This window comes from Haemaphysalis longicornis, unplaced genomic scaffold (genome assembly GCF_048455015.1).
Source record: "Haemaphysalis longicornis isolate Haplotype H1 unplaced genomic scaffold, Haemaphysalis longicornis Haplotype H1 scaffold_4, whole genome shotgun sequence".
Lineage (NCBI taxonomy): Eukaryota > Metazoa > Arthropoda > Arachnida > Ixodida > Ixodidae > Haemaphysalis > Haemaphysalis longicornis.
In genome coordinates this window covers 19136426-19150132 of record NW_027526361.1, presented here as the reverse complement: position 1 = coordinate 19150132, position 13707 = coordinate 19136426, and the positions used below count along the sequence as shown (strand labels likewise).

General features: G+C 43.5%; 1 protein-coding gene across 1 annotated transcript in view; it reads right to left on the bottom strand.

Moving 5' to 3' along the window:
- Positions 1-1095: 1095 nt before the first annotated feature.
- LOC144179523 (uncharacterized) overlaps positions 1096-13707 on the bottom strand; it is a 95243-nt gene continuing 82631 nt past the window's right edge. Inside the window, exons 25-28 of the mRNA XM_077707914.1 lie at positions 12222-12313; positions 11473-11616; positions 7910-8072; positions 1096-4297 (exon numbers count right to left, since the gene is read on the bottom strand). Of these exons, the coding sequence (XP_077564040.1) occupies positions 4217-4297; positions 7910-8072; positions 11473-11616; positions 12222-12313 (480 nt within the window). The 3' untranslated portion in view covers positions 1096-4216. The remainder of the gene's footprint in view (positions 4298-7909; positions 8073-11472; positions 11617-12221; positions 12314-13707) is intronic.

Sequence of the window (13707 nt, the reverse complement as noted above, 5' to 3'; positions counted from 1 at the left end):
TGCATTTTTGAGGGGGGAAGGGGGGCATGTTCCCTTATTCATCAGATTCTGTGTCCTGGCCATTTTCTACCAAGAAGGAATACAAATTTTTTTCCTCTTAAAGGTTTTGTGAGAAATCGTGTAACTGGTGTCATATCTGTAGCAACCAACAAGGGGAAAGCAGAATGTGGCAACATCTTGATATAGGATCAGTGGAAAGAAGGGTGGGTGGAAAGAGGGAGGGGGGCACACAGTCTAGGCTAGACTGCTAATTCACAAGGTATCCGGGATGGGAAGGACGGTAGGAATGGGCCGGGGACCGCGCAGCCCAACAGAACGCTGGTCGACACACGGAGGGCTATACTTGACCGGACGGTAAATGACATGCATTGGACGAGAACATAACAGTGAACAACGTGACATACAGGGTTGTCTATGCGGAAGGCACAGTTCACAAATGAGCAGTTCGATGAAAGGTCCGGCAGTTCTAAAAGTTCGAGGATGGCTTGCGCAAGTGGCCAATGAGCAAATGGTCTCAAGTTCTGTTGGGACGCGTGTCTGCTTGGACATGTAAATGAACAGCGACGAAGCTTGGAGTCCGTGTATGCCGTGAACCCAGCCACATGAGGCCAGGAACTCCAGCCCCAACTAACAGGATCCGAGCCACAGGAGTCAGTGCACCAGTGCCACAATGACACGCCCAAACGCGCTCTCGAGCCTTGGCGGTGGGTAGCGACGGTCTCACCTCAAGGTGGCCTGTGGACTGTGCATCCAACGGGGTCTGCACAGCACCATGCCCTATTCGGCTGCCTGGCTCCTGCCCATCCACATCCGCGCTTCGTCGGTTGCTCCAAGTGGCGCACCTCTTCTTTGTCGTTTTTCGTGGGTCACTTGCACGACCAATCTTTTGCATGGCCATTCACCACAGAGGATAGACCCCTACACCCACCTCTGGGAAGAGGGAGGGGGCCCAACTTATGCAGTAGGCCAACAAATCCTTTAGATATTTTTCGTACAAGTCACAAAAAATTCACTTTAATAAAATGGGCGAACCCGATTACTGGATAATGTTAAACTGCACTGCTGGTATGGTGAATAAGCAAAAAGTATACAAACTTTAACAAGACCGAAACAATGCCTTTATTGGTTCCAAACAAATAACAAGCATCCAACATTGGCGAAAAACCATAACAATAACAAGGAAACAGCGTGGTGACCTTAATCTATTCATAAGATACATAACACTATTATGATGGAATGCAAAAACTCTACTTAGACACTTGCACTAACCCTTTCCAAGAGCAGCGTGGTAATATAAAAATACGCCAGGTAAAGTACGCCAGGTACTGATAAATACAGCGTGTATAAAAATATGGATAAAGCCCATGCTAAACGTAACTTACTTTGATGGTCAGCAGTAAGTTCCCTGGAGATACCTTGTTGAGTAACATTCCTGGAGCCATGGAGTAACATTCCTGGCCAACCCACATGAAATAGTACTGGGTACAGAACAACCATTTGGCGTTAGCCAGTAGAGTAGTATGGATGTGAAGCTACCTATAAGGTTTGGGTCTCACGAGTATATAGGTTAAAGAGTATTCGAAAAACTGCGAATTTTACGGTGTTTTTGCGACTGGTCTCAAGTGGGCGGTTTTTCATTTTATGTCCCACCTCGACAGAAGCACTGCAACTTCCAGATGTTAGATTCTACAGCAAACAACTGGCCTGGTAACTTTACACTCCTTCCTGTATTGCTACTTGCAGCATCCATGCTCACCTGGCCTTAAATTCTCTTTGAGACCAACCAATGTCCAGTACAGCCCAAACACACATTGGCCCAATGCCAAGACTGTACAGGTAAATGAGTATTGCAACCACATTTACGCAACGCTGAAGGATTTCCCAGAGCAAAAGCTCAGGCCTCCTTCCAAGGTTTTAACAGAGAACAGAGAATATGGAGGTCAAATGAAGTGCATGGCAGCTGTGTATTGCCTCAGATGAGCCAGCCATAAGCATTGCTACCATTGTGCAGCTGCAAAACCATTGACTATCTGGAAAGGGCATCTAAAATGACTTCCCCCCTGCTTTCAATCTGTATATTTTAACGTGAAGCTTTTTTATCATTTAGAAAGTCTTATATGTTTTTTTTTTAAATTTAGCAAGTTTTAAATGCAGCACAAACAGACTGACCACCGCACCATGTGATGAGCTTATGACCAGCATGATTTACATGTAGTTGGTGCAGTTTGGAATGCAAAGCTAGAAGTTGTAGGCAGGAAGTGGCTCTCGCAAATTTAAGGTCAACTTTCAAGCCCAATATTTATTTTCAGTTAAGAGAGCACTGTTAATTTACGCTAGGCACATATGCTTTGCCTCTGATGTGTCCAAGGTTTCTATAGCATTAAACAATGTCACCATATTAAACCATATTATAGCATTAAACCATATTATAGCATTAAATGTCACCATATTATAGCATGTCACCATATTATAGCATTAAACAATGTCACTCTCCACTGCTGCTTGTAAGGCAATCTGTCGGCCTATGTAGAAACTTTATGGGCAATCCTCGCTGCACTGATGATGAGGATCTCATCGGTGCCTGTCATCACGCAAGAGCAGCTCTCACTCGAGCTGCTTCGTCTTCATCAGTCTGCCATCTTGTAAAATAAAACACCACCGCATCACCAGGACGCCTTGGCCCTTGGTCTCTTCTCTTATTTTATAGCCTAAAAAAATGGCTCACTAGTAGGAAATAATGCTGGAAAAATATTGGCTGATATGTATGTGTATATATATATATATATGTTCATTGATATTGGCAGTTAGGTTATCTGTAGGCTTTTATGCTGTTGCACTGTATTGTGGGCATGAAATGGAAAAGTGTTGTGGGCACTCTGTGGCTACGGCTGCTGAGATATAGAGGAAGGTAGATAAGACGTATGAAAAGAGATTGAGGTAGACGATGAACAGGACTTTATGTGCACTGATGTGCACGCTGAATTGTGTAGACAAAAATTTTAATGGCTCCAAAGGCCATTGTCTCACGCAATATACACAGCTAGTTTGGTTTGTTGGAACTACCTGTTGTGCTGAGGTGCTTTTTAAACAGTGCCATGCTTTGTCCGTTCATGCATGACACCTCAGAGAAATGGCAGAGAGCTTTTGTTTTAAATTGAAGCATTGCAATTTTGTGTGCTTGATCGTTCGCTATTTGATGCCAGGTAAAATTACAAATTTCTAAGAACAAACTTAAGTGCAGAAATGTTTTAAAAGCAATTGCCACTTCAATTTGCCACTACAATTGAGACCGTCCACCGCCTCTATGTGTTTGTTGAATTAAGAGCACCTGCACTGTTTGCACAAGCATCTTAATGCAAAAGCATTAAATGGTGGCTATTGAGCACGGAAGCCGGCATTGGTGACGTGACTGCACCAGGTTACGCATCCACACACATAAAGGGGACTGCGTTGCAAGGCAACGGCTGGGTGCATGCAGAGTCACGGAGAGAATGGAGAGCGCATCAAGCATGCAGCGTCACAGGCCACAGCGAGTTAGGCCCCTCTGAACAGCAGCAGAATTCTCAGCAATATCGTCCAAATGATTATGGTCCACAGCCAACATGCTAACATTAAAACTCTAAAAAAATAACCTGCACCAATTTAATCGAAAAACTTGAAAACATAGCCTGAAGCAAAGCTACAAAGCACTACTCCCAAGTGAAAAACTCGAGAAATTACTCAGGTGTATTCAGTTGAACACCAATGCTTTTAAATTCACACTTCATACGACATGCCTTAGGCATACTCAGATACCTTGGCCAGAAGCCACATTTTAGCACATCTTATATGCCAACGAAATAGTAAGCTGAAAAATTTTCAGAGACAACTTCCATCTACTCTGAATCCAAATACAGGATAGGGTTTTAGTAGCTTGCAAGAGTGTGACTAGGAGTGGTTGCACTGCAAACTAGGAGTGTTACGGTAAACATGGCTTGACGGTAGCGTGAAAACCACTGTCGTGACCTTGAGCAGAAAAGTTGTGCCTTTTACAACAACCTTCAGTTTAAAGAACTATGAATACGAAAGGCTTAGTTGGCAACCTACTATAGCATACCTAGCAGAAACAGAAAGAAAAAAAAGCACAGGCTGGATGAAGTGCTCATGTAAAATTAGTCTGGTGTGACTCCTTCAGCTCTCCAGCAAGCTGCTTCTAATAAAAGACAAAGTTCAGAATTCAAGGCCTCCTCTTCTTCACTCCCAAGGTGATGTCCTCAGCAAGCAACAAGCCAAATGTTCTCATCATCTTCAATGGCACCTACGGAAAACAGAAAGAGAGTAGCATGCACCAAGGTCAGCATTCCAAAGGAGATTGTGAGAATCGTCTCATCATTTCTACAACTCAAGTATATCCACATCTGTGGAAAAACTTCCTTCACGTTGGCCTGCTAGTGTTGGTGTAAACGTGTTAGCATTTTTGTCAGCATTGTGCACCTGAAACAGCCTTAACACAGAAGTTTCCAAGCCAGTTGCATCATGATTAAGCTACAAGGGAACAGAACCGCATAAGGAAGAAGACGATTGAAAGACAAAACTGCAGTCAGCCATGCAAACATTTGTTCGTACGGGTCACAAGAAAACCATCCACAAGAACTAAAACAAATCGGAATCGTACGGTTTACCACCTGTGCTGCCTTTCTGGGTTCGCTTAATTAGGCAACCATACTCTCCCCCATGCATACCGTCCCTTCACATATCATCGTCACCTTGGAAGTCATTCTCTCCACCACCTTGGCCACTTCCACAGCCACGACAATTTTAAGGATAATACAGTGAACAAATAAAATGATGACAGCATTGAGAAGTTGATTTTAGTACAGCTTAGCACAAATTGGAGCAAACAATAAATTAGGCCTGAAACTTCCTGTAAGGGGACTTTCCAGGGCTGGGCAGAGATACTTCAAAACGTATTCTGGAATACAAATATTGCGATACATGCGTTGGGTGCCTAAAATACAGATACTAAGATACATTTAAGTTTGACACAATGGGATATTTCGGAGATACTTTTGCAGGCACAGAAAAAAAGTATTCCGGAATACAGAGAAAAGATAGAGATACAAATAGTGAAATGCTTTTTTCTATGTTGGCGGCCTCATGCTCTAAAATACATTTTTATGGAGCGTTACAAATTTCAAAACCAACACATGCACGAAATTGGATCACTAATGCAATTAGATCTTGAAGAGAATTAATTAACTTCACTAACCACACGAGAAAACAACATTAGTTGCACTTAAGCAAAAGTAGCTTCTCAAAAGAACCGTCTTCTAGACGATGTCGATTTGATCTGAGCGCATGGCTCGCAAATGAGAAAAGTCTCTCTACTGCAACAGCTGAGCGCAGGTTTGTGTTACAAAGAACAAACATCGCCTTGGTGGCTGGAAAGCCCTGCAGCATGGAGAAATCTCTCCTCGAGTCGTTGATGTATGAACAGACTTCCGCTTGAACATGCATCTGCTCTGACTGTCCTGATGTTGAAAGTATTCATCTTTAAAGTCGTAGAAGCCGCGGTTCATCCTTGCTGATGACAGCTCATCTCACATTGGTCCAAAACCAAAAAAGTTTATTTTTACAGTTATGATGGGGAAAACTGGGGGACTTATGCAGTTCTTCATTCTGATTGTAAATATAAAGTTTGTTTTTGTGTAAAACTACTTCATTCAAACTTATTCGGATTTCTATATTTGATTTTTTGACAGCTTTTGTAAACAACTGCTCTAGGGATGCAGCTGAACAAGGTACCAGTGAACTGTGCACAAATCAAGGAGTGCAATAAGAGTAAAATTATCATTCTATCTCATCTGTAGCAGAAGTTATCACCGCTCGAAGTTTGGGTCTGGAACGTGGGAACTACAAAAACCGGTTCTGCCTTCCAGGCTCAAACTTAAAATGGTTAAACGTCTACTACAGACCAGACAGATTGATAATTTTAGTCTCATTGCACTCTTTGATTTGTGCCCAGTTCACTGGTACCTTGTTCAGCTGTATCCCTCCTGCAGTCCTTTTACAAAAGCTGTCAGAAAATAAAATATAAAAATCAAAATAAATTTGAATATAGTCTTCTTGTGCAAAAACAAATTTTATAACTACATTCAGAATGAAAAACTACATACGTCCCCCAATTTTTATCGTCACAACTGTAAAAATAAACTTTTCGCCTCCGTTGCCAGTGTTGCAGAATTGCTAGTGTTGTCAAAATGCAGGCCCGCTGCATTTTAAAGAGTGGGTGCAAGTATGGTGCAATTACTACCTCTTCATTTCCCATTCTTAAGAGCACAGAAAACCGCTTCCGCAAACCCAAGAGGCAGCTGTCTAGCATGACTGATCTGTGCCGTACCTTGCCTTTCATCGTGATGAGCTTCTTTTCTACCATGCCCGACCGACGTGCATCCCATCGCGCTTCGGTGTAGCCGAATCCCTCGCTTTTTGTGTGTGCGACCGCCCGAACCAAGAAGAGCTAGAATACACACATGTGCCTTGTGATGGCAGTTATCTCTACCCGGCTGCCTTATCGGCACCGAGTCCAGCATTTCAAGCTAAGACTTCCGTCCACAGAAAGAAGTCAGGAGATGTAAAACTGAGAGAGGGTATAGGAAAGCAGGCGGTATGGCCCCAACCAAACCAAAAAAACATGCCCCTCTTCGTCAAACGACGATGCTGGTTGAATGCAAAGCTTTTTAGTGATGGATTATTTAGTTTTTGTCTAAGTTTTCCAAACCGCTTCGACCATGTCGAAATTGAGCAATCAGATAGACGCCAGCCTTATAACAGGTTTAATTCCCGCCACGGGAAGTGTTTTTTGTTTACTTCGTCATTTTCCCGTTACAGACGCCATCAGTGAGAACACTCTCGCTTCGCTTTAAAAAAAGGCGGATGTCTACTGTGCCACAAGAATAAAAGTAACACGATACTCATACGTGCCGGAGTATCGCGATATATTAGATACACTGTAAAAGTATTTCACTACTGAGATAGAAATACATCTCTCAAATGTATTTCGATACTGAAACACAGATACTCAGAAGTGTCTCTGAGATACTATTGCGATATCCTAGTATCGCGATACTGCCCAGCCCTGGGACTGTCTCATAATGCACACCACTCTTTGTAGGTTTCTGTAGGGCCCTCATGGCACAATTTGCCCGCCAGCGCATTTGCTTGCGTTCCAAGGCGTCATCTTCTGTAATGGTGCGGCATTTCTATTATACCAAGCATGAACAATTTGTGTGCACTGAAACCCAAGGGCACAATTAGCTCCCCCCTTTCGGGTGCCCCCTTTTCTGGTCTATTTTTGTAACAACCAATCAATGAGTATCTATTATTAAATGAACAGTGCTTGGTTATGTGCTTGTATTTTCCATTAAATGTGCCCAAAGCTGCTTGTGCCCTGTGCACGAAGCAATGTTGACATGCATCAGTTTTGCCACCAGGGTTGGTAGAGCAGTAGTTCGGAAAGGTTTTGCCTTTATGTATATGCTTCATCTTGGTGCTTGCAATTATGCAGGAAGTGTTCTATTAATGCCTCTACATTTATGCAAGCATTAATGTTCTGGTACCGGCATGCACATCGATAGCTCACAGCACAGAAAAAAGGAGAAATGCACAGGGGCAGGGAGCCAAAATTTCGGTCAATCGCCTAAAACCCTGAAAGTGGTTCTGTACCTTATAGGTCAATTTCAGCGGCGGGAACAGTCAATTGCCATGCCTAATTGCATGAAACACGTCTGATGCTCTGCAGCTCTGCCAAAACGGAAAATTTCTCACAACATGCACTGAGCTTCAGCACGTGTGTTTATACACACATGAAGAGGTGAGAAAGTGTGAGAAGGTGCACCAGCTTTTTCGTAGCCGAGCACCATCACTCTACCTGTGTGCCCTCCGTCCGCACGAATTCGAAATTGCGCACGGCGTGCACCAAGCAGAGCTTGACGACTTGCAGGGCGAACCTCATCCCAATACAGTTCCTGGGGCCGGCACCAAATGGCAGGTAGGAGTATGGCTTTATTGAGCCCACATTTTCGTCGCTGAACCTGCGTCGTTTAACACGAAAGGTAACTTTGTAGCGCAAAAGCACTATTGGCCTGCTATAGAAAATTGTTCGATCAGATAAGCCTCCTGTATTTACCAGTTTATAACTTGCCTCCACAAAGGGTAATGTGCAGCGGAGGGAAGGAGGCGACATGGGTATGTAATGGCGCAATGTTAGGCCCAACGTAATACTTTGAGGTCTAACATGGTCAACTGATACTCGCAGCTTGACGTACAATGAGCATTATGTTGTTTGGCTAATCGTCAGGCTCAACTTGAAGGTTATATAATGTACAGGTGCCATCACAAGAAATTGGAACAAGGATTTGTGAATATTGCAAAATTTTTGCCTTACTGGCTTTATGACAGCCATTACCGGTTTGCAGGAAGCTTTTTCTATTAGGAAGGACTCCTTTAAATGAACAGCAATGCAGTGAAGCAGTTTCCGGAGGAAGGAATTCCTATAAATTTGCGAGACCGTGTTGCAATTACGTTTGATGGCACCTGTACATATGCACTAGGCATAATGTACCTCCAGGTCGTGAGTCATTGGAAAAAGCACTCACTGTTTGTAAAGCTACCAGTGCTGGTTGATGTTGTAAGACCTCAAAGCTAAATGTTAGGCCTAAGCACTGGCACACATCTGTCAGTTGTTGCTGTTAGTCTAGCAAAGGGATACATATCCACTGAGTAACACATTCCCACTGTGGTGCATTGGAGAATTTTTCATACTACAGAATGCGTTACCCATCTAAAATTTACGATAGTCCAACTAACAACTTCTCAACCACCTGTACAGCTTGAAAGTAAAGCCCTGTAGTCGAGCACTTACCGAGTAAAACGCACCATACCACCGTAGTCATTTTTCCCGCTTACTCGATGGGACCCGGTTTGATACCCAGCACTGACTGCTTAGGTGTTATTTTTACCATCCAGTGTGGTGACATCTGTTCCATGCACGCAGTGAAGGCACACCTTGCCTGTGGTGAGCAGTGCTGGTCAAACATGATGCAACTGCCAGAGAACAACAGCGTCTCCGAAGAAAAACTAGGGAAGGTCGATTTCTCAATTCGTCATGAGCAATGTATGTAAAAATAAAAGTGGCAAGTTCCACAGCCCAGGCTAACATCGTGGTTGGCGTTCTGCTTAAAGGGCCAATGAAATCAATATACCGTATTTACCCGATTCTAACGCGCCCCCGATTCTAACGCGCACCCGATTTTCCTGGCAAGAAAACCGAAAAAACTTGCACCTGCGATTGTAACGCACACGGGACTTTTGTGACCCAGACAAACGAATGCGAGAAAAACGGGCGATTTATTTCCCGAAGTAATCTCACTCATCTCACTCCTCGTCGCTCTCCTCTGACCACAGCATCTCGGCCTCGGTGCCTTCAAGCGCGTTCGCGATGCCACACTTCTGAACGAACGTTCAACCATGGTCTATGAGATCATGGCCCACGCCTCGCACGCCCATCCCGAGAGCTTCTCCAGAGGTGCACGCTTCAGCCGACCGCTCGTTTTGAACGCGTGGGAGCCGCTGCTACCATTGCTGTTATCAAGCGCGCAAGTGAAACGATTTGATGATTTGTGTTAACTTCGATAGAAAAGCCTAGGCGCCTAGGCTTGCTGCGTCCGAAAAATTGTTGCTAAAAACTTTGGCGCCATCTTGAGATGGCGATGGCGATGGGTGGGACGAAATTTCCACTGTTTCGGCAGTTTCCGTTTTGTATCCGATTCTAACGCGCATGCGATTTTTCGGCCTATTTTTACGGAAAAAAAGTGCGCGTTAGAATCGGGTAAATACGGTACAAGTTGCTCTACATCAATAGATTAGCTCACCGAGAACACGAATATACCCCTATGATGTGTAGTTTCATTTAAAATAAGTTAAAAAATAGTGAGAATCTGAAGACAGCTGCTGCTGCCATTGGCAATACTGTGCAACATCTTCTCTAGCTCCTGCTGAATGGTGCTACTTGTCCACACTGGGGGCGGCGGTACCGCCCTTCGAGGAAGTGTGCGAGCTACGCACGAGCGAGTGGTTTGGCGCCAACAATCGCAGTACCTCAAAAGGACAATATGTTTTTCTTCACCAAGCATCAACAAATGTTCCTTCACGGTTCCCACGAAGGAACATTTTGCTTAGTGGTCCGGAGCTGCAAAGGATGTGGGAGTTTGGGCAAGCATGACTGATTTGACTGAAACTGATCAAACCACTCGTAGGTGGTAGAGTATTCGGTTGCTCCCATACCACTATACATCACCACTGCCTCGCTTGCTTCCGGTTCACCGTGACGCACACAGTGGCTGCACTAACTGTTTTCGCCACGTTTGATCAGTGTCTGATTAGCGATTTCTCAGCAACTAAGGCATCTTTCAGCACCAAATCAGCGCAAAAATGGCTATGGGAAGGTCACGCTCTCATTTGAAACCAACTTGCTGGTTGCCTTCAGTGTACCTTCAAAGACAAAATACATATTTGAGACATTCGAAAAATTTCCTCGTTTGAATAACACATATCACTTATAACGTAAGCTTGACTTGTATAAGTAACATAATGAGGAAAGCAGAGGATAGGCAGGCAACCCACCAGCTACTTTCCAACACTAGAGTAATGACGCATTATGGCCTGTGGGAGCAATTGGCTGAGGCTGAAAAAAATCAAACGCAAATTAAACAGATACTAAATTTTCGAAATGAGCTATTTGGGCTTAAAATTTCAGGCATATTCTTTTCATAGCAAAAAGAATAATGAGGTAAACAATACAAGTTCTGAATGAACGCACAAATATATTTGAACCACATACGAAACTACACCAGCTGACGCTTCGAAACACTTCCGTCGTACAGACAATTTCGGGCGGGATGGGTACGCCTGACACGACGCCAGCCAACCTGCATGAACGACACTGCCACCTACGTGATCCTGTCTGTTGAGTCATACCCAATGTTTCACGAAATGATTATAGTACTACATATTAAATGTAGCAAAATATGGCAGGTACAAGTAAGGTCAGAAGCAAAGTGAGTGCAAACAGTGGTCCTTGAGTGGTATCACTTTGCAATCTAGGAAGGCCGCCTGTCACCAAGTGGTTTTTGGCATTGCGATCTAGCAGTTTTCCGGTTCCTGTTGGACTACACCGTTTGGAGACAGTGTGGATTTAACATCCTAACTTTCCGTTCTAGTTACCTCCCTCGCATATGTCACTGCTGATGTCATAAATCATGCAATGCAGTGAGAGAATCGAAATTTCAGCTTTAATAGCTAAATTTCAATAAAGAATAGCTTGCTGCCGGACAAGTATACTGAGGGTATTATAAAACACCCAATATCTTAAATAAAGCAGAGTTGTATGTTGGCTTGTTTACTGCGATCTAGATGATTTCATTACACAGTTACCTTTCAGGATCAAACTTCTTTGGGTCTGGAAAGTTGTCCGGGTCATGATGCATGGCATAAACAGGGATGGTCACGACGGTGCCTTTCCGCAGCCGTAGTCCAGACTCTCCAAGGACGCAGTCTTCGCATGCTGTTCTCTCAACCCTTATTGGAAACCGTGATGGGAAAAAGGGCACAGTTTTCGTAGAGACGTCAACATGCCCCATCTGTTTCCCTGCAACTAATCTGTCGAACATGCTGTACAGAAAAAATAACAGCTGGGGCTGATGAGATATACTTGTTAACCTTGCTAATTGCTAACATCTGAAAGCCATCAGTGTACCTACTCAGAGCGAAACTTCTAACATACTGGTAAACTAAGAGGAAAAAGCAGAACAGCAGAAGCATATGTGGGGTAAATAGTGTCGTACTGCCACAGGGGGGGGCAAATAGTGAGAAGGTTCCACAACCAAAAACAATTTCTGTCCTAGGAATTTACAGTCGAGGAAAAAGTCTACAAAAAATTATAAATTATTCTCTGATTTCATGGGCCTTAAAACAGCCTGTTTTAACGTGTATGTGAAAACCTTGCAGTGCCACGCAGCTTGACTAAAAGGCACAGACAGAGTAAGCAGAGAACACCATCTATTTTTGGCTGTTTTTGATATGCTCATACAATCAAGAGCTGCCACTGTTACAGTGGCATCACTCACGGAATGTTCACCGATTGTTACAGTGCGTTCATATGTTTTAGTGCCCACTGGACTTACCGTATGGCTGGAGGGTAGAGCCTCAGGCTTTCTGATATGACGCAGTTCAGGTACTTCAACTTAGAAACAGCGTCGATACTTGGCTCTTCACCCTAAAAAGATAAAAGCAAAGCAACTGCCTTACTGTACGGCATTTACTGATGTGAATGTGTGGCAAAATGTGTATCAACAACTTTGAAAAATTCTGAAACTTAATGCACTACCCTGCAAGCACAACCAATGTTTCAGCAATTTTTTTTCACATTTCTCTATTAATGGGGGGACACTGGTCTTTGACAGCCAAAAATTTACGGAAAAGTCAATTTTCTGCATTAATTCTGCATTCATTCACGTCTGACAACACACTTGAGCAGTCAATGTACCTGGACTACATTGCAGCTATGTCTTAAAAGCATTTACAACACTAGTACTCCCTCCCCCCCACTTCCCAAAAAAAACACCATTTTTTGCCTGCTTTCTAACCATTGGGCCTGGTTTTCTCAGAACCAATCTTTTTTTTTGCATGAGGCCTACTGTTGGTAACAATACCTTGGAATATACTAAACAGGTTTGCATAATTCTTGCTGCATTTGATGGCCTATGAACTGAATAGTACAATCAAACCACACGTCTGCTGGCGCAAAATTTTGTTTAGTTCATCTTACTAAAATATTAGCATTTTGCTGACCTGATATTTGATTATTGCAGGGACATTGAAGGTAACCAACAAGTTGGTTTCAAACAAAAATCTGACCTTCCAATAGCCATTTTAGCACTGATTTGGTGCCAAAAGATGCCTTAATTGCTCAGACATCCCTAATCAAACGCTCATCAAACGTGACGCAAACAGTTTACGTCATGACAAGCCGGAAGCAAGCGAGGCAGCAGTGATATATACTGGTATAGAAGCAGCTGAATACAACGCTACCATGAATTGATCGGTTTGGTCAGTTTCAGTCAAATCAGTCGTGCTTGCCCGAACTCCCACATCCTTTGCAGCTCCAGACCACTAAGCGAAATGTACAGTCGTTGACAAAATTTTCTCGGCCAAGACTAAAGTTCACAGGCCACAACAAATTCAATGTGCAAGCTTACGCCTCGAGCGAGGCTACGACGTTTTATGCTGGATAGCTAGAGAAAACACCTTTCTTTCTTGCTCTCATAAATAATTTTGTCTAAGTTAAAGGTTAAGCTTATTCTTTAAATTCTTTGTGGTCCGGAAGGCGTAGGCTTGGCCTAAAAAATTTTGACAAAGATTGTACCTTCATGGGACCCATTATCAGAATTGACGCTTTGTTGAAGAAAATCACATTGTCATTTTTAGGCCCCGCGAATGTTGACGTCGAACTAACCGCTCGTGCGTAGCGCACACACTTCCTCGAAAAGCGGTCTTAGACAAGTAGTGCCATCCAGCAGCAGCCAGGAAAGACGTGCGGTGTAGCTAGTCACGGCGGCAGCTGTCTTCACGTTCTCACTATTTTCTAACTTAGTTTAAAAAAAAAAGCTG